This window comes from Lissotriton helveticus, chromosome 1_1, assembly GCF_964261635.1.
Source record: "Lissotriton helveticus chromosome 1_1, aLisHel1.1, whole genome shotgun sequence".
Taxonomy (NCBI): Eukaryota; Metazoa; Chordata; class Amphibia; order Caudata; family Salamandridae; genus Lissotriton; species Lissotriton helveticus.
This window is the reverse complement of record NC_136057.1, coordinates 1,125,023,827-1,125,046,731: the sequence shown is the minus strand read 5'-3', so window position 1 is coordinate 1,125,046,731 and position 22,905 is coordinate 1,125,023,827. Positions and strand designations below refer to the sequence as shown.

The following is a 22,905-nucleotide window of genomic DNA, read 5'->3' as shown; positions in this document are numbered from 1 at the left end:
CATCCATGCCCCTCTCTGGGACAAGCTTCACTGAGAAGGGAGGGGGGGGTGGTTACACCACCTCCACCCACCTGAAGCATCCGGGGAGGGGTGAACCCTGACTACAGAAAGCTGCTATCTGCAGTGGGTCAGTCTGTTCCTGCTCCGTGCCCATCCACCTCCCTTTACTGAGTAGGCTTCCCCGAGAAAGAGGGCACACAGCAGCTCAAAAACAGAAGAGAGGCGCTCTACCTCCGCCCCCTGCTTTCGGCCCTTCAGTAAATGTAACGGGCAACAAAGAACACCAAACATTGCACTGATAACCCTTTTATGACCCAACTTTCTAAGAGCCGCGGAGCACCCTCAATCCGCACAGCGCTAGAGACGAGAACCAGATACAGCAAAATGCATTCCTAAAAGTGCCCCTGCCCTGCTCGTACCCCCAGCCTTCAGACACGGTATATGGAGCTCGGCAATGTATGCCCGTCACTCAAGAGGTGGCAACCAAGAGTACGACGTGTCTGCATACCTCGATATGTGAGAATCAAGAACGTTCACCCCTTGATGTCTCACACTCGGTATCTGTCAATCACTCCACACGTGACAACTATTAGGACAATGTATCCTTTAGTACGTTACGATCATTAGAGTGTTACATAGGCCGATATGTGTCCGTTCCTTGCTGTGTCGTAGCATGATGGGAATGTCACAACCACGGTGCGATATATGTATATCCCTTAATATGTCACCACATTAAGACAGACCTGCCCGCGCTCCACTCCCATGTGTAACTGGACGCACTACACATTTACATTAGCGAGACTAGAAACAAAGAGAAAACAAGTCAGGTCCCGGGCCGGCAGCCAATCACAGCGCGGCCCGGGGAATGACATCACGGGGGTGTCCCGGGCCGGCAGCCAATCACAGCGCGGCCCGGGACACACAGCAACAAGGGGCGGGACTTAAAAAAAGACCCAGAAACGCCCCCGAATCGCGTCGGGACGGGGAAAAGAGTAACAGACACCCATCTCTTCCAATGGCTAGCCTCCATTTATGGAGCTAGCCAATGGAAGAGAAGGCGGGACAAATCCCCACACTGTAGGATCATAAGATTTCGACCTGCGCGAACGCTGCTGCGCAGCGGATCGCCAGGCGAAACCTAAAAATCAATCAGTAGAACCAGAGATGTGTAATTTTAAAGTTTCAGTAAAGTATAGAGCCTAAAAGCTGAAAGCACTACTCACGGTCATCTCGTAGTGCACATCTCTGGCCACAGGTAGTAAGCCCCTTATAAAATATACCATGGGTACCAAGGGCACTGTGACCAGGGAAGGCCACTAAAGGCTGCAGCACCTATTGTTCCACCCTTAGAGGCCCTGCACCATTACACCCACACTGTGCCATTGTGCGTGTTTTTGTGCAGTGAAAAGTGAAGAGTCGACTAGGCACACATCTCTGTGTGCCATGCCTGCAAACCACTCCCTGGGGCCTAGGTAAGTCACCCCTCTAGCCAGGTTCACTATCCCCCAGGTGAGGACACAGTTGCATGGGCACAGTGCCCTTACAGTGTCTAGGTCCATCTGTAGACATTGTAAGTGCAGAAAAGCCGTAAACAGTATATGGTCTGGGAGTTGGTCACATCTCCATAATGGCTTTACTGAAAACTGGGAAGTTTGGAAGCAAACTTCTCAAGACATTAAACCCACACTGATGCCAGTGTAGAATTTAATGTAAAATGCACTCAGGGGGCATCTTAGAAATGCTCCCTGAAAAACGACCGACCCATGTGTGGTTCCTGAATGTCTACCAGCCGTTTGCCTTCACCAGACAGGTTTCTGGACCCCTGGGTAGAGGGCCTCTGCTCTCTGGATCCAGAAACAAAGCCCATCCTGGGCAGAGGTGTCATGCCTCCTCCCACAGGATGGATTGGGTCCATGAAGGGGAAGCTTCAAAGTCCTGCCGCCTTTTTAAGCTGTCCCTGCCTTTTGCTGTCCCCAGCAACTGGCTCCCACCGGTTCTGGCCCCCACTTTCGATGGGAGAATCAGTGAGAAAAGCGAGTTACGAGGAGAGGTGTGCCCACCTTTCCCAACCCCACCCCTCAGGTGGAGGAGGCGAGGTAAGCACACATCTCAGTCCCCTCCATATTGAAGATGAAGGGACCCAGACAATTAGAGAGAGGCTCATGTCCCCCTCCCACAAGAGAGTGCAATATTAGGAGGTGTACCCACCCCTAGGAAGGGACCCATTGGTTTTTGAAGGTTCTTCCCTTCCCCTGTCAAGATTCCAAGTAGGGTAGGGTGACAAAAGACTGGTGTCTAGTCACTTTCTGTGTGTGCTGGAGGCATCTCTTTGAAATGTAAGTGGGGGAGGGAAGAGCTCTATCCCATCCATCCTGGCAGGGTGGCCTGTCCTGCCAATACATAGTCCCCTTTTGTCTCACTGTCTAGGAGGAAAACACAAAGCCCAATTGCCAAGCTATTCGCAGTCATGAAACCCAGTACACAGGCTACAGGGAAAAAATGGTTAGGGCATGAGAATGCCAACTTTCTAAAAGTTCAAAAAGGAGGTGACCAAGTACACACCTGTTCTATGTGAAGGAATCTGCGGCTAGAATCATCTCTACCAGATACATCGTTACCGAAGGTAAGTAACTCGTACATCTGATAGAGACTACTAGCCGCAGATTCCTGCCCATAGAATAGATACCCTAGCTATACCCAAGGGGAATGAGGGTCTGCAAGAGGACCCCAACCGCCTGGTCATAACAGAGGGTCCCACAGGGGCCGAGACCCATGACAGGACGAGGAGCCCCGTACCTCCAGGCAAGGGGAACCCCCGCCAGCAGAAGACCACCAAACCCAAAGGGGATGAGGGAAAAAGAAAAGAAGAAGTAGGCTGTTCTCGATCAGCAGAGGAAACAAGGCAAGGCAAAAGGAGGCCAAGCACCCCACGCCCATACAAGGCAACAAATTTTCCGCCCATGGCCAAGGCCAGAAAGAGGAGCACCGAAGGAGAAGAGCAACCTAGAGACATCAAGGAGAAGAGGTAGAGCAAAGGCAAGCCCAGACAGAATAGCGTGTTGGCCGCATTAAGCAGGCGGAAGCTGAAAGGGCAGCTCAAGGTCACCCAGGAAGAACCGTCCAATCCCCCGCAGGGACAGACTGAGCCCACAAGAGGGACAAGAAGTCAGGGACCATCTCTTCCCACAGGGAGAAGAGGCAGAAACGAGTGCAAGGCCAAAGGGAAGAAGCAGACAAGGCAAGGATGACTGTCCCACTAAAGCCCCAAGAAGGCACAATGGTGCAGAAAAACAACATGTCGGCACCGGCAAGCTCAGCCACCGCAGAACTAAGCACTTTGAGCAAGCCAGACGCCAACCGAAGACAGGGAGCAGGAAGGCGAAGAAGAGTCCGGACACGCCCCAGGGAGGAGACCGCATACACTGCCCAAAAGGAAGTGGAACCAGACAGAACCATAACGCCAGGCCACGGACAGCAGGAGAGACCAGGCAAACAGCACAGCGACCCCAGAGAAGAACACCCTGGGGTGTAACTCAAGCTGAAGCAGACAAGGCAAGGATGACTGTCCCACTAAAGCCCCAAGAAGGACAATGGTGCAGAAAAACAACATGTCGGCACCGGCAAGCTCAGCCACCGCAGAACGAAGCACTTTGAGCAAGCCAGACGCCAACCGAAGACAGGGAGCAGGAAGGCGAAGAAGAGTCCGGACACGCCCCAGGGAGGAGACAGCATACACTGCCCAAAAGGAAGTGGAACCAGACAGAACCATAACGCCAGGCCACAGACAGAAGGAGAGACCAGGCAAACAGCACAGCGACCCCAGAGAAGAACACCCTGGGGTGTAACTCAAGCTGAAGCAGACAAGGCAAGGATGACTGTCCCACTAAAGCCCCAAGAAGGCACAATGGTGCAGAAAAACAACATGTCGGCACCGGCAAGCTCAGCCACCGCAGAACGAAGCACTTTGAGCAAGCCAGACGCCAACCGAAGACAGGGAGCAGGAAGGCGAAGAAGAGTCCGGACACGCCCCAGGGAGGAGACCGCATACACTGCCCAAAAGGAAGTGGAACCAGACAGAACCATAACGCCAGGCCACGGACAGCAGGAGAGACCAGGCAAACAGCACAGCGACCCCAGAGAAGAACAGCCTGGGGTGTAACTCAAGCTAGTCCAAGCCATCAGCAAGAAGATTGCATCTGCAACATACTGTAACACCACGGAGAGCAGAAGCCCGCAGGCGACCACAGCTCCCCAGTACATGACAGGGCAATATAACAGCCACCGCTACCCCACATAGAGCATGTCACGTCCCAAGACATGGGAACCTCTTAGGAAAAAACTTCTGCGCAGCAGAGGACAACAGAAAATACCTGCAGCAAAACCCCGCAAAAGGCTTATCAAGCAGCCAAAGACGAAAAACACAGAAGGCCCACTCTCAGGGCCAGCATGGTGCAGAAAACCCAAAGCAAAAACACACAGTCAAGAGGGGCCGACCAGCAGCCAACAGAACCACAGTCCTAACAAGGAGGACTCGAGTGGCCACAAATCACACAGAACGGACGACTGGGGTGACACGCGCCAACGGAAGAACACCTCCAAGAACCAGATCAAATCACAGGTCACTGAGGGGAGAAGAAGGGGGAGGCGGAGGAGGAGGAGGACGAAGCCCCACCAAGAACCTATGGATGGCTGAGTTTGTGGGGGCAAACAAAAGAGCATCATAGAAAGGAAGTTCTACCAGCAGTTCTCGAACGTTCTCCGGGAACACACTGTACCGAAGCCAGGCATGACATGGCGACGAAGGGCAACCGAAGAAGCCATGGCAAGACCCAGTACCTCGGAGATGTCCAGAGCGGAGCGAAGAATAAACACCGCCAGCTCCCGGCCATCCAACACATGGTGCCTCAAATCAACACAGGCACCCTCCTGAAAAGCAGTAGACATAAGGGACTCCGCCGAGTCCCACAAGCAGGAAGTGGCCCTAGCCAAAACACACAGCATGTTAGGGGCCCGCAGAGCCGCACTGGTTGAGGTGAACATATTGTGCCACCAGGAGTCCAGCCAGCGGGCCTCCCGTGACGGAGAGACAACAGCAGCAGCAGAGAAGGAAAGGCATTCTGCAAAAGGGGGCCACTGGTAGAGGGGTGGAGGGAAAGACACACCGGATCACGCGGCGCCGGGTGATGGTGGTGCAGAAGGTGGTGGGGCAACGAGTCCCCCGTGGCGGGACGGCCCCAAGCCCCCAAGAGAGAAGAATGGAGTGAACCCTCCAAGAGAAGCAACAGCTCCCTACCACCAGAGCCCTGATGGAGAACCTTCAGAAGATGATCCGCGGGGAAATGGGTAGCTGGATCACCCATGCGCAAAATTCCCACAGCCGTTAAAACAGCATGAGCGAAGGCCGCACCCGCCTCCATAGGGCCCTGCGGAGGAGAAAGCAGCTCCTCGGTAGGTGACGGCTGCAAGCTAAGGTGGCCATCCCCCAAGCCAACCGGAGGAAGGAAGGACCAGGTCCGGAAAGAAGGAAGAGGGACCGAGGAGTGGGGAACCTGCGGCTCCTCTAGCGAAGACTACGGCGACGGTGAGGATCCGCCCTTCGCCGATTTCGGGGAAAAAGCCACGACGCGGCGGCCCGTCTCCGGCAAGGATGAAACCAGCAAGAGCCCAACCTCTGGAGAAGAGGAGGCGTCTGAAGACGAGTCAACGAACCGACGTCAGCCTGGCGTCGTATAGTCCGCAATTTGAGGCAGGACATTGTCGTCCTCCGGTGCCGGGGGAGACGCCAGGGCGGTCTCCGTCAAGGCACACGAGACTGGGGCTAGGCTGGAGCCGGGGCGGCGAAGGAGTGGCCCCGAAAAGGCGCCGACCTGACCTCCAACAAGGCAGCCGCCTGCGTGGAGGGACAAAAGGGACCCGGAGAGGGACAAGGAGTCCCCCGCCAGCCTCGACCCATGACAGGATCAGAAGGGCCCTCTGCCGACCCCTGTGGCGCTGCCAGGGCCAGCAGCCGCCGAAGCGGCGTCACCTCGGCCTCGGAGAAGACCACCGCCTGTTCAGAGGACCGATAGGGGCTCGGGGTGAGTCCCGAGCCCCGGCACCCTCCCGCGACACCACAGGGAGTCCCGCGTGAGTTTGCCGCGAAGCAGAGGCGCCATGGTCCGAAGGAGGGACCCCGGAAAGGCCGCACCCCAACGGCACCACATCCTTTGACTCTGGATCCGAGCCAGTCGGTGCCGGGGATGGAGCCGCCGGTGACGCCACGGAGGGCCCCGCACACTACAAGGGATCCGCTGATGTCCCAGGAGGGGAAGGAGGAGGAGAAGCCAGCGAGGCCTGCAAAGCCGCCGCATATGTCTCCATCTGGGCTCTAGTCGCCCCCACACCGGGAAACGGCGGATAAAGGGACGACACGCGGGGCCGCACCACCCGCGGAGAGCCCACGCCCCCAACAGGCAGGGAACAGACCCTCGGGTACAAACTGCTAAACTTACCGACAGGTGAGCAACGCTCTTGCAACTTGGGAGAAGGACCATGTCGACGAGTGAGGCACCGGTTTCTCGAACCCTCCGCAGTGGCGGCGAGATTACGACGCCGACCTGGACATGCTGGCTGAGAGAAGTTTCATCCGCGCTTCTGCCGGGACTTCGGTTTCATCTGCTGGCACGCCTCACAATCAGTGGAGTCGTGGTGTTCCCCCAAACACCACATGCAGATGGGATGAGGATCAGTCACCGACATCAGGCGTCCAAAAGACGAGCACCGGCGCGCAGGGATGTTGGGCAAACATTTTTTCGGATCGAGTCTCACGCCTGGGGATAATTCTACGCAAAGGAATCTGCAGCTAGTAGTCTCTATCAGATTAGCAGTTTTAAAACTGCACCAATGGCAGGCTTGAGACATGTTTTAAAGTGCTACTTAAGTGGGTTACAGGACGAGTGCTGCAGGTCCTTTAGTAGCATTCAATTTACAGGACCTGGGTACACGCAGTACCATATACGAGGGACTTATAAGTAAATTAAATGTGCCAATCAGGGGTAGAGCCCATCACGTTATCACTGGTTAGCAGTTGTAAAGGGCACAGTCCTAAATCCAACAAAATCAAATTCAGAACACAGGAGGGGTGAAGGCAAAAGGTTTGGGGGACGACCACACCAAGGATGACAGGTCTAACATGGGAGCCCCTTCCTATCTGAAAGTGGGGAGAACTACTCGCCCTCGTGGGATTTCTCATTACTAAGGCGGAAGAATCTGCATAGACCATTAGCATTAGAGTGGTCATTCCCAGATCAGTACTTTACTGTAAGGTCCAATCCCTGTAGGGAGTTGGAACAATTAAATAGTTTGGAATTCTCACTCCTCGTCTGCATGAGCCATTGGGGAGTCCGAAACTGGAAGCGAGTCCCAAAAAGTATGGTCTCAATTTCTTACGTGCCTAGACCACAGAAAAAGCTTCTCTTTCAATAGCACTCCACCTCTGTTCCCTGAGCTGCAACCTTCTACTGATGAAGGGCTGCAGGTTGATATAGGCCCTCTTCATAGAGCTGTGAGAGCAGAGCCACTATACCATGATCCAAAGCATCTGTCTGGTCTATAAACTCCTTGGAGAAGTTAGAGGCCTTGAGTACAGGTACACGTGGCCTCCTTTAGTGTGTTAAAAGGCTTTCTGGCAAGTCTCCGTCCAGAACATCTTCTTGGGCTGTTCTTAGAAGTCTAACGAGTTAAGGGGGCAACAATGATGTCATAGCCCTTCTGTCATATCGAGTGAGGCCCAGGAAGGCCCTCACTTCAGTCTCTGTTTTTGGGGTTACCAGGCCAGAACAGAATCATTCTTGGCTTGGAAGGGCTAGGATGCCTAGCCCCCGGCAACAATGTGTTCCAGATACACCACAGACCCCTGCCCTTTTTGGCACTTGCTGGGCTTGATAGTAAGATAAACCTGCTGCACGGTGGGAAGCAACTCCTGGAGGTGGAACAAGTGATCCTCCTAGCTGGAAATGTAAACTGCAATGTCGTCCAGGTACGCAGCACTGAAATCCTCCATTCCAACCAGAGCCCTGTTGACCAGCCTCTGGAGGGTGGAAGGGAGATTCTTTAACCCAAAGGCAGCCCTTTAAACTACAAGTGGCCGCTAGGGTGAAGAATGGAGACTTATCCTTAGCCCTCTCAGTTAGGGCAATCTGCCAGTACCCTGAAGTTAAATCAAAGTTACTCAGAAACTAGGCAGCTTCAGACACATCTATTAGATCATCAGCTTGAAGGATGAGGTAAGCATCAGTTTTTGTATCGGATTTATGCCCTCTATATTCCACACAGAACCAGAGTTCCAGGTGGGGCGAATTTGGGTACTGGCCTTGGCTTGTCGCATGAGATGCTCAAGGGCAGAGCACTCCTTCTGAGTCTTGCAGAATTCTTCCCTGGTGAGCCCTCCCTCAGCTTGCCAACCAGCCAGCTGGGGCAAATCTCCCAGTCCGTGGGAGTTTTCTGGGGCAGGTTTCACACATCCCTTGCCCTTTCTCCTCAACGCAGCCATTTTTCGACGCTCCAGGCCTAACTGACTATTTTCTCAGGCTGTCACGGACTGTCATGGTGTTTTGGCAACTTTACCTTTACGCAGTTAAGCGGACTATTTTCTCAGGCTGTCACGGACCTTGTGGTCAGGCACACCCACTCAGGCAACCTTCACATATCCAGGTGGGACCGGAGCTCCACTTCCTTCCAGACAGTGTGCTCCAAAGTCATCCCCAAGTAGACAGTCTACAGACATTGCAGGACTCACAGCTACTTTCAATGAACCCAAGACCACAACCTCTCCCACTCAAAGGGAACCAGAGCCACAGGTTAATGCCTCTCACAGTTGTCTGCTAACACAACCTGGTATAATGTATTGGGGATTACCAGCTGTGAGGACATCAGATGACACCTGAAGATACTAAACACACACAAGAGCAGACCAGGTCTGAGAGGGGTGTGTGCTTGCGACAGTGACCGTGTGGCACTAATAGTGAATGCGTGAAAGAGGGGCTGTTTAAAAATAAAAGCCTTTGATGGCAGAAGGCTAAAACAATTCCCATCAGACCACCCATGTGGTGGAGTTTACGTCACGTGGGAATTGTTAGTCATACCTCCCCAAGTCCGACCATATAGTGCCGGTACGGGGATGGATATCAAGAGTATAATCATAATGTTCATCCTCAAGTGATGTGAATGAAAAAAGTGTGCAGTGCTCAAATAATACAAATGGATAAAATGAACTACCCAGACTCCAAAAGACATTTTAAATAGGGGTCCGGGTGTCTAAATTAAAAACACGCCAAGTAGTACGACTACTCTGTGGCGCTGTGCAGTACGGTCGACATGTTTCAGCCTTATGGGCTTTTGACCCGGCTTTCTTCAGGGCCTATTGGTAGAAATTAGCTACTGCAACTTTCTACTGAATATTTGTGTAAAAAATAATAACAGTCACAAGAATGTACTAGAGAAGTTACAATCATACCAGGAACTTAAACACTTAAGTATCCACTGGAGGGAGAAGGATATATCTTCTTCCCAGCTTTATGTGGGTGATGAGTGGTGGGTGGGTGGGTGAGGCCTCCACTTCCGCTCGTTTCAATACCTGAGGCACCGACGGACAGAGCGGGGCCTCATACTCCCGAGCGGTCGCCGGGTGAGGTGAGGTCATCACCCACATAAAGCTGGGAAGAAGATTTATCCTTCTCCCTCCAGTGGATACTTAAGTGTTTAAGTTCCTGGTATGATTGTAACTTCTCTAGTACATTCTTGTGACTGTTATTATTTTTTACACAAATATTCAGTAGAAAGTTGCAGTAGCTAATTTCTACCAATAGGTCCTGAAGAAAGGCGGGTCAAAAGCCCATAAGGCTGAAACATGTCGACCGTACTGCACAGCGCCACAGAGTAGTCGTACTACTTGGCGTGTTTTTAATTTAGACACCCGGACCCCTATTTAAAATGTCTTTTGGAGTCTGGGTAGTTCATTTTATCCATTTGTATTATTTGAGCACTGCACACTTTTTTCATTCACATCACTTGAGGATGAACATTATGATTATACTCTTGATATCCATCCCCGTACCGGCACTATATGGTCGGACTTGGGGAGGTATGACTAACAATTCCCACGTGACGTAAACTCCACCACATGGGTGGTCTGATGGGAATTGTTTTAGCCTTCTGCCATCAAAGGCTTTTATTTTTAAACAGCCCCTCTGTCACGCATTCACTATTAGTGCCACACGGTCACTGTCGCAAGCACACACCCCTCTCAGACCTGGTCTGCTCTTTTGTGTGTTTAGTAACTTGATGTAGGGGAGTGAGCAGACAGGTCATTAAAAATTCCCCTGGACCCTCCACACACCTGTTTTGTTTTTCGACACCTGAAGATAGTCATGCTGGTTCCTGTGTCCATCAGAGCCTCCATCAATGGCCCATTGATGACACACTGCCTGTACTTGGAAGTATTGGAAGGCACGTGGGCTTTAGGCACAATCTATTTGTCACTCAAGAACAGTAGGGGAACCTTTGCACTAACGCTCATGGTAATTGGGACAACCTCCTCCCCAAGAATCAAACTAGCCAACCCAGGTGTCTGTCCATCAGTAGGGGGCTGCGCCCTTTTGGGGCAATTAGCGTACCTTCATGTGCCAATATCAATAGCACTCTTAACATTTGGGGTTCAACTTCCATGACTTCGTTTCAGGAAACATATTTTTGTTGTGGTCAGGTTGGGACTAATTCTTACCCTGAGGATTGTTTTGGGGGCCGTTGGAGGACGTCTTGTTTTTATTTTTGTCTACCCCTCTTTCTTCTGTTGGGGACCCTGTCCACCTTATGGGGAAAAAACCCTAGATACCTTCTGTGGACTCTGGTCCAGTGGTCTGCCTCCTTAGCAAGCGCGTAATGGATACTATTAAACCCATGAGACTCACTGCAGACACAGAAGGAAAATACTTCTTTTTAATTAGAAATTAGTCCCCTACTTGCAAACAATTGTTATTGTTCATTACAGGGAGAATCCCAATTTGTGTCCTAGGCGGATTAAGTGCAGCATCCATCAACTCGCTGGCTTTACCATTAGATGTGCAAGATAAGAACTATCCAGCTTTAACCCTCTTAGGGGTAAGATCCTCCTTGCATGCCAAGAGCAGTCTCAAACAAGAGTTAGAAATGAAACAACAAAGACAGATTTGTTTCCTAGCCAAGCTTCTGATTTATAGATAACGTGAAATCTATGATGGCTAGATCAAAGGTAAAGTTGCCAAAACACCACGACCTCAACGTGTGTGTAGTTTCAATGTTTACCAATTACAACTAATGGCTACTGTTTTACACAATTCCTCAGAAATCGTAGTTCTCTGTGAACATTGTTTCTCTAGAAACAGCATTTCTGATAAGGAGGCAACCCTGCTGGACACGGAACGTGCACAGTTGATACACTGACTGGGAACATTGCACAACTGTCTTTGAGAAATGAAAAAAGGAGACAGCTAAATGAAAATCTGTCAAAATTACAACTTTTCCTAGTTGCCTGTGATTTGAGAAACGAAAGACTGAAAAACAATGAGTAGGGATATATGTAAGAACCTGTCATGCCACAGACAATGGAACAACAACAGTGGGGTTGCCAAATTGAGAGGACGTGCACTCCTACCCATCCCGGAGGATTGTATGACCATGGAAAGGAAAGCATGGAAAAGCCACTAAAAGTGTGTTCATGTGGTCTGAGGGATTTGGTTGGTGACAGTGTTTCCCACAAAACTAGGACCAGCCATTACACTGAGCAGAGATGGGAATATAACATATCAGCACTGAGCCAACATAAACTCTTCCATAACCACAGCTAGACAGAGGGATATGAATGGAGTTCTAGAATTCCCATAACATATCCACTACTCAAATTACTTCATATTTTCTTACTATACAAATTTTCAACAGTATTCCTTTATGGGTTCCGGAGTGGTATGCTACTCGCCAGAAAAGCGCTTCAACACCCATCAGGGGTAACAAGTGCTATATGAATGCAAATCTTTCTTCCCCTTTTATCCCTCCGCTATCCTTCTCACTCCAAGTAACAGACTAATATCCACCACTGAAATTACTTCATATTTCACCATATTAATTCACCACTAATCCTTTGTAGGCTTCCTGAATAGCGTGCGTCAACAAGCGCTATATAAATACAAACCTTTGTCCTCCTCAATCCTTCTGCTATCATTCCAAATCCAATTAACTGACTAACCTATCCACCATTTAGAATGTACTTGCATGTTTCACTATACTAATTCAACATTAATCTTCTATGGGTCCCGGAGTAGCGTGCTACTCTCCGAAAAAGCGCTTTGACACCTCCTCAGGGGTAGTAAGCACTATATAAATGCAATTACAATACAATACAATACAATGCATGATGTTTACTGATCAACAACCAAGATGGTTGAATACAATGACCCATGCCATTTATCAAATCCATTCATATTTACACATCTACACACAAGAATTCCTTATACGCTTATGGTGAACAATTCATACCTAGCCAGGCATACATATAGTTAGTGAAAATATTATTTCTCACTTATGAAGCTTGCCTGCCCACATTACAAAATAAAGTATCTTGTAAATGTTAACAAGATTAGGTTGGGAGTATTTTAAATACAATGTCATGATTTACAACAGACTTGTTGCGTAGCCGAGTGTTTTTTTCTGTTGGTGATAAAAGTATATTTCCGAGCAGTTATTTTATTTTAGAAGTGGAGGCAATCAAAATACCCATTCCTGCAATTGATGGGCTGATACTGCTCCAGTCAATTAAGATATGGCTCTGCTCAGGAACAAAAATACAGTAGAGAAACTTTGAGGCCAAATTACAAGCATGGATAAACTATGTTTACCTGAAGTCTGTATTGTTCTTTTTCCTTTCGTAATTGGTCCATGACATTATCGGTTTGCTGCACAACAAGTTTCATTCTGCTGTACTCATCGGTCATCTTCTCCATTTCCTGAACAGATTCTTCCAGGTTCTTAGTCATTTCCTGGTTCTGAAGTTCCAGCTTCTCATTAGCTTCAGTAAGATTCTATCATGTAATAAAACAATTGCGTATTCAATGAGATTTGAAAACTTGCACTTGCAAACTGAAGTCTTTTTAAATCCACATTGGCAACATAATGTACTGACCTGAATTTCATCAAGATACTGCACAAGCTCCAAATTCTTTTTGGACAACTGGGCCCTATAGTCGGCATCTCCACCTCGGCGTGATATGAGAGTTTCTCGCTGGGAATCGATTTGTCTCTGATAGTCATTGACATCCTGTCTGAGTTGTTCATTCTATTGGCAAAGCAAAAAAAAAAAGAAATTGGGCTCAATTTTCAATCTTCAAGCAATAATCATGCAATGAATGCTGGGAAAAGAAAGCACTTCTATTTACGGAAAGGATAAACACACCTAAACCTAGCTGGATGTCATTAATGAGTCCAAGTTTCAGAATGCATTGTTCCTTACCTTTCTCTTAAGAAGTTTTTTCTCCAAATTAAAAACGAAAGAAAAGGAAAACAGCAGATGTAAAGTTAGAAATGAAAATGCAAAAGTTACAAAAGAAAACCATCAAAAAAAAGGCAGGGAAGTGTGAACATAAAAAACGTACCAATTAATTCCTGAAACAGTACATTTAATTATGAGAATACCAAAGTAATTTTAATAATACTGTGTTGCACCATTTAAGGTTTAGTATAGAACAATGCCCTACAATGGCTTAAACACCCATTTGGTTTAGAGCTTAACTGTGTTAGTTACCCCAATCTGTAGCCAAGCTCTCCCTTCATTAATATTATTTTCTTATGTAACTGGCCGAAAAATTGGCAAACAATTAATAAAGATTCAATATTAATGGTTAACAAAATCACAGTCACATGTGATGATCCCTATGTAAACTGCAACATTCCAGTTACACTACATCTACTTTGCAGTTTGGAAAATAGATCTATTTTACTCTGTCCCCAAGTTGCAACTGGTACTCAATTTATTATAGCTACAGCTAATCATTTAATAGTATATTACAGCTACAGATTGTTTCACACAGTTAGGGTCTAGGGCATGCTGATGTTCATTGTGTATGACCTATTTTTTTTTTGCTTATTACTCCTGGAAAGCCCTATCCAGAACCATCATCATCATGCAACTATAAGAGGTCTAGGTACTTAAAACCTCCTGATATTAGAAGAATAGTAGTTTGCACTGATCTCAAGCAAATATGACTCCAAGCAAATAAAATAGCTAGATCAAGAAATCCATGGCGCTCTTTCAATATTACCACATGAAACATTTGTTACTGAACATTACAGGTAAACGTACCTGTATCGTTCTACCACGTAGGCCATTAGCTCTCGGCTGAGTTGGTGAAACTGGGCAAGAGTGCTCTAAATCCACAGAATATCTGATGAGTTTAGGCCACCAAGTGTGAATCTACATTGTAAGTCAAAAAGCACCCTGAGATGTCTTCCTTTGACAACCTTCCAGTCCTTAATACCACTGAAGGCAGGATTCCTAGAAAAGTGGAGTTTGGCCACATATTCTTTTTATCCACCACTGCCGAAGGTTCCAATAACGGAAACTGGTAGGGGTTGGGTGGTAGAGGGATAAACAACAGTAATACTTCCTATTGTGTGATTTTGGGGAATAAGCTGCCCAAATCAGTGTTTCAGCACCAATTCACACTCGTGTTTGACTGTTTTTTTACATTTCTCCCAGTGAAACACCACAACTTGCACTCTCAGTGGAGCCATTAACTTCCATTACCTGCCTCATCAAGATTACTGGGACACTCAGACTGAGCTTCAATGCTGCCACATACAAAGTGTTGCCTTCCTATTACAATACTGGATTCAATAAATACTCCAGGAGAAAAACATACAATACAGTCTGGAAAATCTGGTAAAGTATATGTGTGTTAACTAAATATATAATATAATTTCGCACACAATACATCCTGTCACAACGTTTATAAATGTATCTACCAAGAGGATTACATGGGCAGGTCCTGAGACGAAGCAACACTGGTACTGGTACTGGCACTGATCTCTGAATCCTATTAATAAAGGCCAGAACAATTATTATCAGCAAAATCTGGCTACCACATACATAAACATTATGGGGCTGCCAACAATCCTCAGTTGAGTAGCTCTCCTGCCTGCTGTCCATAAATGCGAATGAAAAGCAGTTTACAGTCATTAGCCAGGCACCTGCGTGATACACAATACTTCCTGCTTTGCCATCATAGGTCAACACATCTCATTAGGTATCACAAGTGTATATAACTAGGCATAAGAGCAACGTGCATACAAGATCAACATGTGAAACTGCAAACGTAGACAGGAAAAAGTTTCTTTCCTCTTACTTCACTGCCTTTATCTTTGGACAAACAATATGATTTCCAGAAATGCTCAGAGCAAGTTAATAAATATTACACTTTACAACCACTCGCCACTAATGTGGAATTCTTGCACTACTTACCATTTAACACCTACTAAATTGTGATGTATTCCTATAGGTTCTGTATCGATCCCCCTATTCCTGACCCTGTTCTGGTTAATAATTAACTAGCAGCCATCCCACGGTACAAAAAAACGTTATCTGATTAAGCCATACCACGGCACAGGAACGCGTTATCTGATTAGGTCATAACGCTTGCCATCTAATTAGGCAAGCACTATTCCTCCAGCCCCTGATAAGGCATACGGAGTTCTCAAAACAAATCAAACCTATGACAACCTGGGAAAATCCCTGCGGCCATTGTTTTGATTTCACCGAGAACTTCAGTAAAGAATGTGCTAACGACCAGTCCGTATGACATCCTTATTGACGTATCTATGTCCATCCTTACGTCAATCTCGGCACCTTACAGGTATAAATATTACCGACATTGCCTTAAGCAAACACACGCGGTGGTGACGAGATCGGAGCAGCGAGACTTGCCGAAGAGGCCAGCACAGAGCGGACCCCGCTGGCGCTGCCCCGCCTTCCTGACGCGCTGAGAACGAGACGCTGCTTTTCTCCTGCCGAGAAATCCAGCTCCGGCGCTTCCAAGCAGCCCTCGCAGGCAGCTGGAATATCAAGACCAGAGACGAGAGATACCAGCCCTCAACCATTCTAGATCTCAGGTACAGAACGGAATAACCCCTTGCAGAGAATTCTTGAGTCAGTCACTTGGCAAAACAAACTTAACTTAAACTGCTACTTATCTACTCCCGCCCACGTATTAGGCTTAGGTCAGGTACACTGGGGTAGGCGTGGTTAGAAGCACCAGTTGAGTACGATTAGTCAAATGTATATATGTATGTATCTATTTTATCCATTTTAAATATCATATGGCTTAGAAACCATATCAATGCTTCTGCAGTATTATTTTATACTCCTGCTTTTATTGTATGCACTTTACTTAACCATAAGTATCGCAATAATATCGATTCATTTCTCTTGTACGAGAAAAGAGACTGATCAATAAATAACATCTTTTATTGAACACGCCCGTCTCTTCCTTTTCTCTACAATCTGGTGAAACTAAGAATGCACTGAACTGACTGAGTAAAATAAGTTGTCTTTTGTTTTCACACGACTCTAGAGATACACTCTTGATTAGGGGAGAGCAAAGTTGTCATGTTCTATGGTTGTCAGAAACTAAATCCCTTCTTGTCTATCCAGGGAGGTTAAACTCCTCCTTGCCTATTCGAGAAAGTTTCTAGTGAACTCTGAGCTAGCTGGCAAAACCAAAAACTTTAAGTCTAATATCGTCAGTAGAAGACCTAGTTAACCTCTGTCCTAGGTCTATACTATTGAAGGTATTATTCCAATGCGCAGAGCCTATTGGGATAATAGGAACTACACTACATGGCGCCCAAACGTTTGGATAGGCGATAAAACTAACACAAGACATTAGAGTAACTCAGTCGTGCTTTTTCACACAGAACCCCTTTTTTCCCATAATACTCCAAAGACGTCTGGAGTGGGTGAAAGGTCATATCCGCCAAACCTCGCAGGAGGAGACTCCTATGTATGGTTCTTGGTTTAGTCAACGTTGAAGGATACACTGTTCCAAAATATTGTGCATCTAATCTTTGTTTCCATAGAAACCTGATCTGCAAACAAACAGAATAACCTTCCTGTCGGTAAAATGATAGACAGTGATGAAGAAAGGGAGACAGCTAGACTAGCAGCTGAACTCCTAGTAGCAGACAATACTCTGCTGGAAAATGACCCAAATGCAATACTCATCCCGGTCAACATAAGGAAATCTATAACCTTAAAACGTATAGAAAATGGACTGACATCGAGAGGTGGTACAGTCATATTCGTAATTGAGGCACACGAATATCGGCAGACAAGAGGTATTCTATTAATGGATAAACTTTCCAGCAGCAAACGCTGTAACAAAAGAGTTCCACTATTATAAAATAGAGGAACCACCGGATATCTACACTCCTTTCGAGGAGGTGGAAATACCACTCAAATTCCAAGAGCACCTGCTCTTGTTTCATGGCGCCCTAAAACATAATAATCACATCACCAGGCTCGGTCCACTAGGTAGACCAGGAGCAACGTGGCCGGTCCTAGCCGGATATACACCACATCCAGACATTGAAGAAATGCCTGCAGCAGAGCTTTTAATACAGCTAAAACAACTAATCAAAATACATAGACAATTAGTCCAATATGTAATGCGGACTTCAACAGTCCAACCAGCAATTAAAATTTCACAGCTGAACCCTCATCAGGGTAACACAAATAAAATTACACCACAGAACATACAGTCCTGTCTGGGTAAAGTACCCGCAAAACGGGAACAAATACCTGTCTGGCTAGCACAAAAAATCACTCAAATAGAGGCGGTGTTTCCAGACACCACCCCGGTAGAAAAACACAGGATTCTGACTATCTGTCTTCCAATGGGAATCGCACCACACGTGGAAGACTGACACTTGGGGTACAGTCTTTGCTTCCATATACACAAAAACACATGGTGTACCATCCATGTCAGTAATACCAGATGTGCTAAAACAAATTCAAGATGAATATGGTCCAGAACCCGCTTTAACTCTTGGTATGAAATTACGGAAAGACTTCAAGCAGGTCTCGGCTATATTATTAGCCGACATAAAGGGAGAAGCAGCAAACGTGGCGATCCGCCAAAGGTTAAAAGAGACAGATATAGCAGACCAACCAACTGAAATTGCCAGAATCATAGAGAAATCCTATGAAGAACTAGGAAGAGATAGTCTGGGTGGAATACCGGTAAAACCTCAACTGATTGAAAGTCCTGAAAAGGTATTTATTAAAAATAATTTAAACACTCAAAAAAAGAGCTGGGATGGAAACAAACAATCCAATCCTAAAGAAAAAAGATTCCAGTCCAGAGGAAGGTCTCCTCGGCGGAGAGAAAGATCTCCGAACCAAGGACGCAGGTCTCCCCAAAGTGAGCCCTCTGGGAAAAAATACAACCTTAGAAATAGGGATAATATAAAGAAACCTGATAGATATCAAGATAATGATACACGTCCCTCTCAATCTTTTCAGACTTCCTCGCAGAAATCGGAAAGAAGAGGACGATCAGAACACAGGGAAGAGCACGTCAAGTCCAAAGACAAGGAACCTGCTCATCCAAATAAAAAGTTACAATTTCCAAAAAAGAAGGTAGCCAGTATTAAAGTAATCAAAGATGCCGAGAATACTGAGAACACAGCTGAAAAACGGAGAATGGGCTCAGACAATGCTAAACAGCGCAGCAGAAGTGAGCATAGCTCGCAAAGTCCTTATGAATCATCTGGAGACAGTGGACACGAATGAATACATTCAGGTGGAAACTGCAGATACCAGAGTTAGCAAACCTCATAAAATATATGAAATTACATTGCGTATAGAGGGGGATAAGACTAGAAAAATAAGGGGACTATTTTGGGATAATCTGTCCAAGGGCTATGACATCCTTCTAGCTGAACGAGACTGGCCTCCGGAGTTGGTCAGGGAGTGTCCTCATGGCGAAGAAATAATTATGCCTGCCTTCTCAAATCATATTCCAATTCATAAAAAATATACACTTGCTAGAAAGTGGGCAGTAGCTCAAGCTCCTGCTTTATATAAAAATCATGTAGGATGGGATGAGGACTCTCCTCCTCACAAAATCCAGTTAAAATCACAACCTACTGCACAGAGGCAGTACCCAATTAAGCAAGAAGCTAAAAAACAGGTAAAAGAGATCCTAGATCAACTTGAATACCAGGGGGTGATTGAAACTTGCACCTCACAAATGAACAATCCTTTGTTTCCTGTCTCCAAACCAGACAACTCATATCGTCTAGTTTTGGATTACAGACACCTTAACTCATGTTGCAAAACCTTTGCAGTACAAAACTCGCATAGTGCTGCACTAATGAATAACATAGTGTGCAAAAAATACAAAACAACATTAGACATCTCTAATGGATTCTTTTGTCAAAATATAGCACCAGAGAGCAGATATTTGACTGCGTTCTCGGTAAATGGCTCGCAAAAAAGTTTCTGCCGTTTACCCCAGGGGCACAAGAACAGCCCAGGATTATTCTCAACGAGAGTAACAGAATTACTACAAACATACGATGACGAGGCATTATCATATGTCGACGACATTTACCTAACAGATGATGACTTGGATACTCACTTGAAGAGAGTGAACACCATAATACTTGGATTCGCAGCAGAGGGTTACAAATTCAACTTTAAAAAATGAAGAATTGCCCATCTAACAGTCCTGTTTTTAGAATATGAATTATCAAGTGAAGGCAAAAGCCTGGCTGACAATTTCCTAGAGAAATGTGCTGTACTCCAAGCTCCTAGAACACTAAAAAACTTACAATCAATTCTAGGCTTCCTAAATTTCGGAAGAACATACATTGCAAATTACGCAGAAAGGATCAAACCCCTTTATGATCTAATAAAACCAGATTTTAAAAGAATCAATTGGACTCAAAAACACACAGAAATTTTGAGATCTTTACAAACAGACATGTTAATTAAAACAAAATTAGAAACACGTGATAACACACGCAATCTTGTGATTCGAGTCATCCCAGGAAGATGCGGATTCACATACCTGACCTCTAATGAGGGAGAAAAGGTACCAATTGCATACAAATCACACTTGTACACAAAGGCTGAAATGAAATTTAGTCCAACGGAAAAAATTCTGACCGCGGTACAGACAGCTGTAGCAAAGGAGCGGGCCTTAGCACAAGGTAAACGAATAATCCTCGTGACACCGATACCAGCCCTGGAGGCGGTAACAAAGGCAAGCATTCCGAATGCTAAAGCACTCCATCCAAGGTGGATACAGTGGGCTAATTCTCTTGCTGCAACAGACGTGGTATACGAATTTGATCCCAACTTAAAAACACAAGAATTTCTCCAATACGAATTTGAATGTCCTCCGCCAATCGAAATTCTGCCTCTAGAACATTACGGCTGTATAATATATACAGACGGATCAGCACAACCCGCAGTTGGGGGTAAACAAGCTTACAGTGCTGCGTGCGCGATTGTCAAAGGTCGCTGGCACGAAGGGAAATTTAAACCAGCGGTCACTAAAACACAATCTCTAGGAGATTGTACAGCTCAGCGAGCTGAACTACTGGCATTCAAGATGGCGCTTGAAAATACCGATCGAGAAGGACAGTTGAATAGCATGTGTGCTAGATCACCGGAACCTGATTGGCTTTTATTAAGAGACTCTCCTACATGTTGGAACTGCCAATCAGGTTCCGGTGATCTAGCACACATGCTATTCAACTGTCCTTCTCTAAGTGTATACTGGGGGAAAATTTTTGATTGCATTCACCATGTATTTAAGGTAAGGCCTGTACAGGACTTCGTATATGTAATTTTGGGGGCGCTCGATCCACAGTTATCAAATGACCAGGACCGCATGCTTTTAGATTTAATGCTAACGTTGGCGTGTAAAGTGGTTCTGTGCAAGTGGAAGAGTGCGAAGGAGGTGAACTTCAAAATTTGGCAGGAGTGGTTAACATTTCTGAGAGGTGTCAATAATCCTGCGCTACAGGCAGCCACGTTGAGCCCGTCTAATAGAAAGCTGTGGAAATCATTAGATATATCCTCGTTCCACTACGAGCCTCCCTGATGTGCTATATGAGTTCCTGATACATTACCCTGTGCTATCCGAGAGTACATTTGTTGTCGCTCGTTAGGGCCTACCCTGCTACCTCCACACACTGAGTGTTATGTATGTATCTGTATCACAATGATGCAAGCAAGAGTTGATTTACTTTATATTTCATTTCATTTTTCGTAATTGTCTATCAATAACTGATTCAAGTAATATCTGTGATGGAAGAGTTATTGTATTGTCTTTCCTTTTGTTTTCTACTTCAATAAAAACGACTTGAAATAAAAAAAAAAAAAAGAAAATACCGATCGAGAATTCCCCACACTCATAGTGTGCGATTCGTATTATTGCGTTCAGTCTTACAATGAATACTTGCAGATCTGGCTTCAGAATGGTTTTAAGGATGCAAAAGGAGGCACAATCAAGCATAAAATGCTTTGGGAACAAGTAGTTCATTTGCAAAAAGAACTACCAAGACCCACGTGATACATACACTGAGTCATCAACGTGATGGCGTTCACGTTGCAAGGAATTCATTGGCTGAGAAAGCCACAACGGCAGCAACTGAATCGGCTTCCGTAGTCAAGAAAAAGCGTGCAGTAAAATATATTGACGGTGAAACAGTGCTGGCGGTGAAAACGTCATCAAAAGGCGACTGCTCAGCACTACCGATCAACTATCCACTCAATTATACATACATAATCGATGCAAACTCCGTTCCTTTTGCTCGAATCCCTGGAGTGGGGGACAGAGTGATTCCAAACATGGACAGGAGAGGTTTGTTAATAGCAGACGCACATATGGGTGAGGGTCTCAGACACCTCAAACTAAAAGATTCCCTGGAAGAATTACAATCAGTGTACTGGTGGCCAGGTATGAGCCTGCATCATCACATCTTTGTAAAGAACTGCCCAGACTGCAATAGAGATCGCAGTGGCGAGAGAAACGGTATATTAGCATGGCGTTTCACTCCAGAATTGATCAACAATAAAAATTAATGCGTCCAATTAACATATATAGACTAGTTTCCACTTGTGATGTAGACCCCAGCACTCGGCTGACGTCTGGACTGTTATAAAAAGATTTGCGAGTCTATAATGGCATATACGCTAGAAGCATGCTAGGTTTGGCTGAATGTTTTTTCTTCTTGCCCTAAAGCGTATGAAAAACATGGCCAAATGAGCATAGCATAGCGGGACTCTTCTCACTTCCTACCTGAGGGAACGGGATGGTGTAAAGAAAAAACCAAAGGCATAAAGCAATCTATAACAGCGAAGGTATTAGGTTCGGGAGCTGGGTGGGTCAAACATCTAATAAGTGTCCAACGTAGTCTAAATAACCTGCCAAGAAATTCTCTGAGGGGATTCAGTCCGTACGAATTATTGTTTGGAACTAGAATGATGGTCTTAGATCTTGACAGTCAGACTTCAGTGGTTAAAGAAAAAAGCTTTGATATCAAAGATCGTTTGGCTATTTTACAGGACTTAAACGAAACAAGGAAAGACCTGAGCAACATAAAGTTGAAACAACAGCCAACGACCACTGAAGAAAAACCACCTGTCCCAGCAAGAACTGTCTGGATTCCAAAAGTCGGGGATCTAGTCAGAGAAAAGATCGCGGTAAAGAAGGAATTTGGGCCTTCTTACAGAAAAGCAGTTCCTGTCTTGTCTATCAACGGGACAAGATCAGTAGTACTACCGCCCCTTGCTGGTAAAAAGGAGAACAGAGTTGTATCAATCGACCTGAT

The 22,905-nt window shown here is 46.2% G+C and overlaps 1 protein-coding gene across 2 annotated transcripts in view; it reads right to left on the bottom strand.

The window, feature by feature from the left end:
* Positions 1-22,905, bottom strand: part of CEP290 (centrosomal protein 290) — a 1,500,249-nt gene that overhangs the window by 1,248,449 nt on the left and 228,895 nt on the right. For both annotated transcript variants that reach the window (XM_078678872.1, XM_078678869.1), the window contains exons 8-9: positions 13,190-13,342; positions 12,906-13,088 (exon numbers count right to left, since the gene is read on the bottom strand). In XM_078678872.1, coding sequence (XP_078534998.1) covers positions 12,906-13,088; positions 13,190-13,342 — 336 coding nt within the window. The remainder of the gene's footprint in view (positions 1-12,905; positions 13,089-13,189; positions 13,343-22,905) is intronic.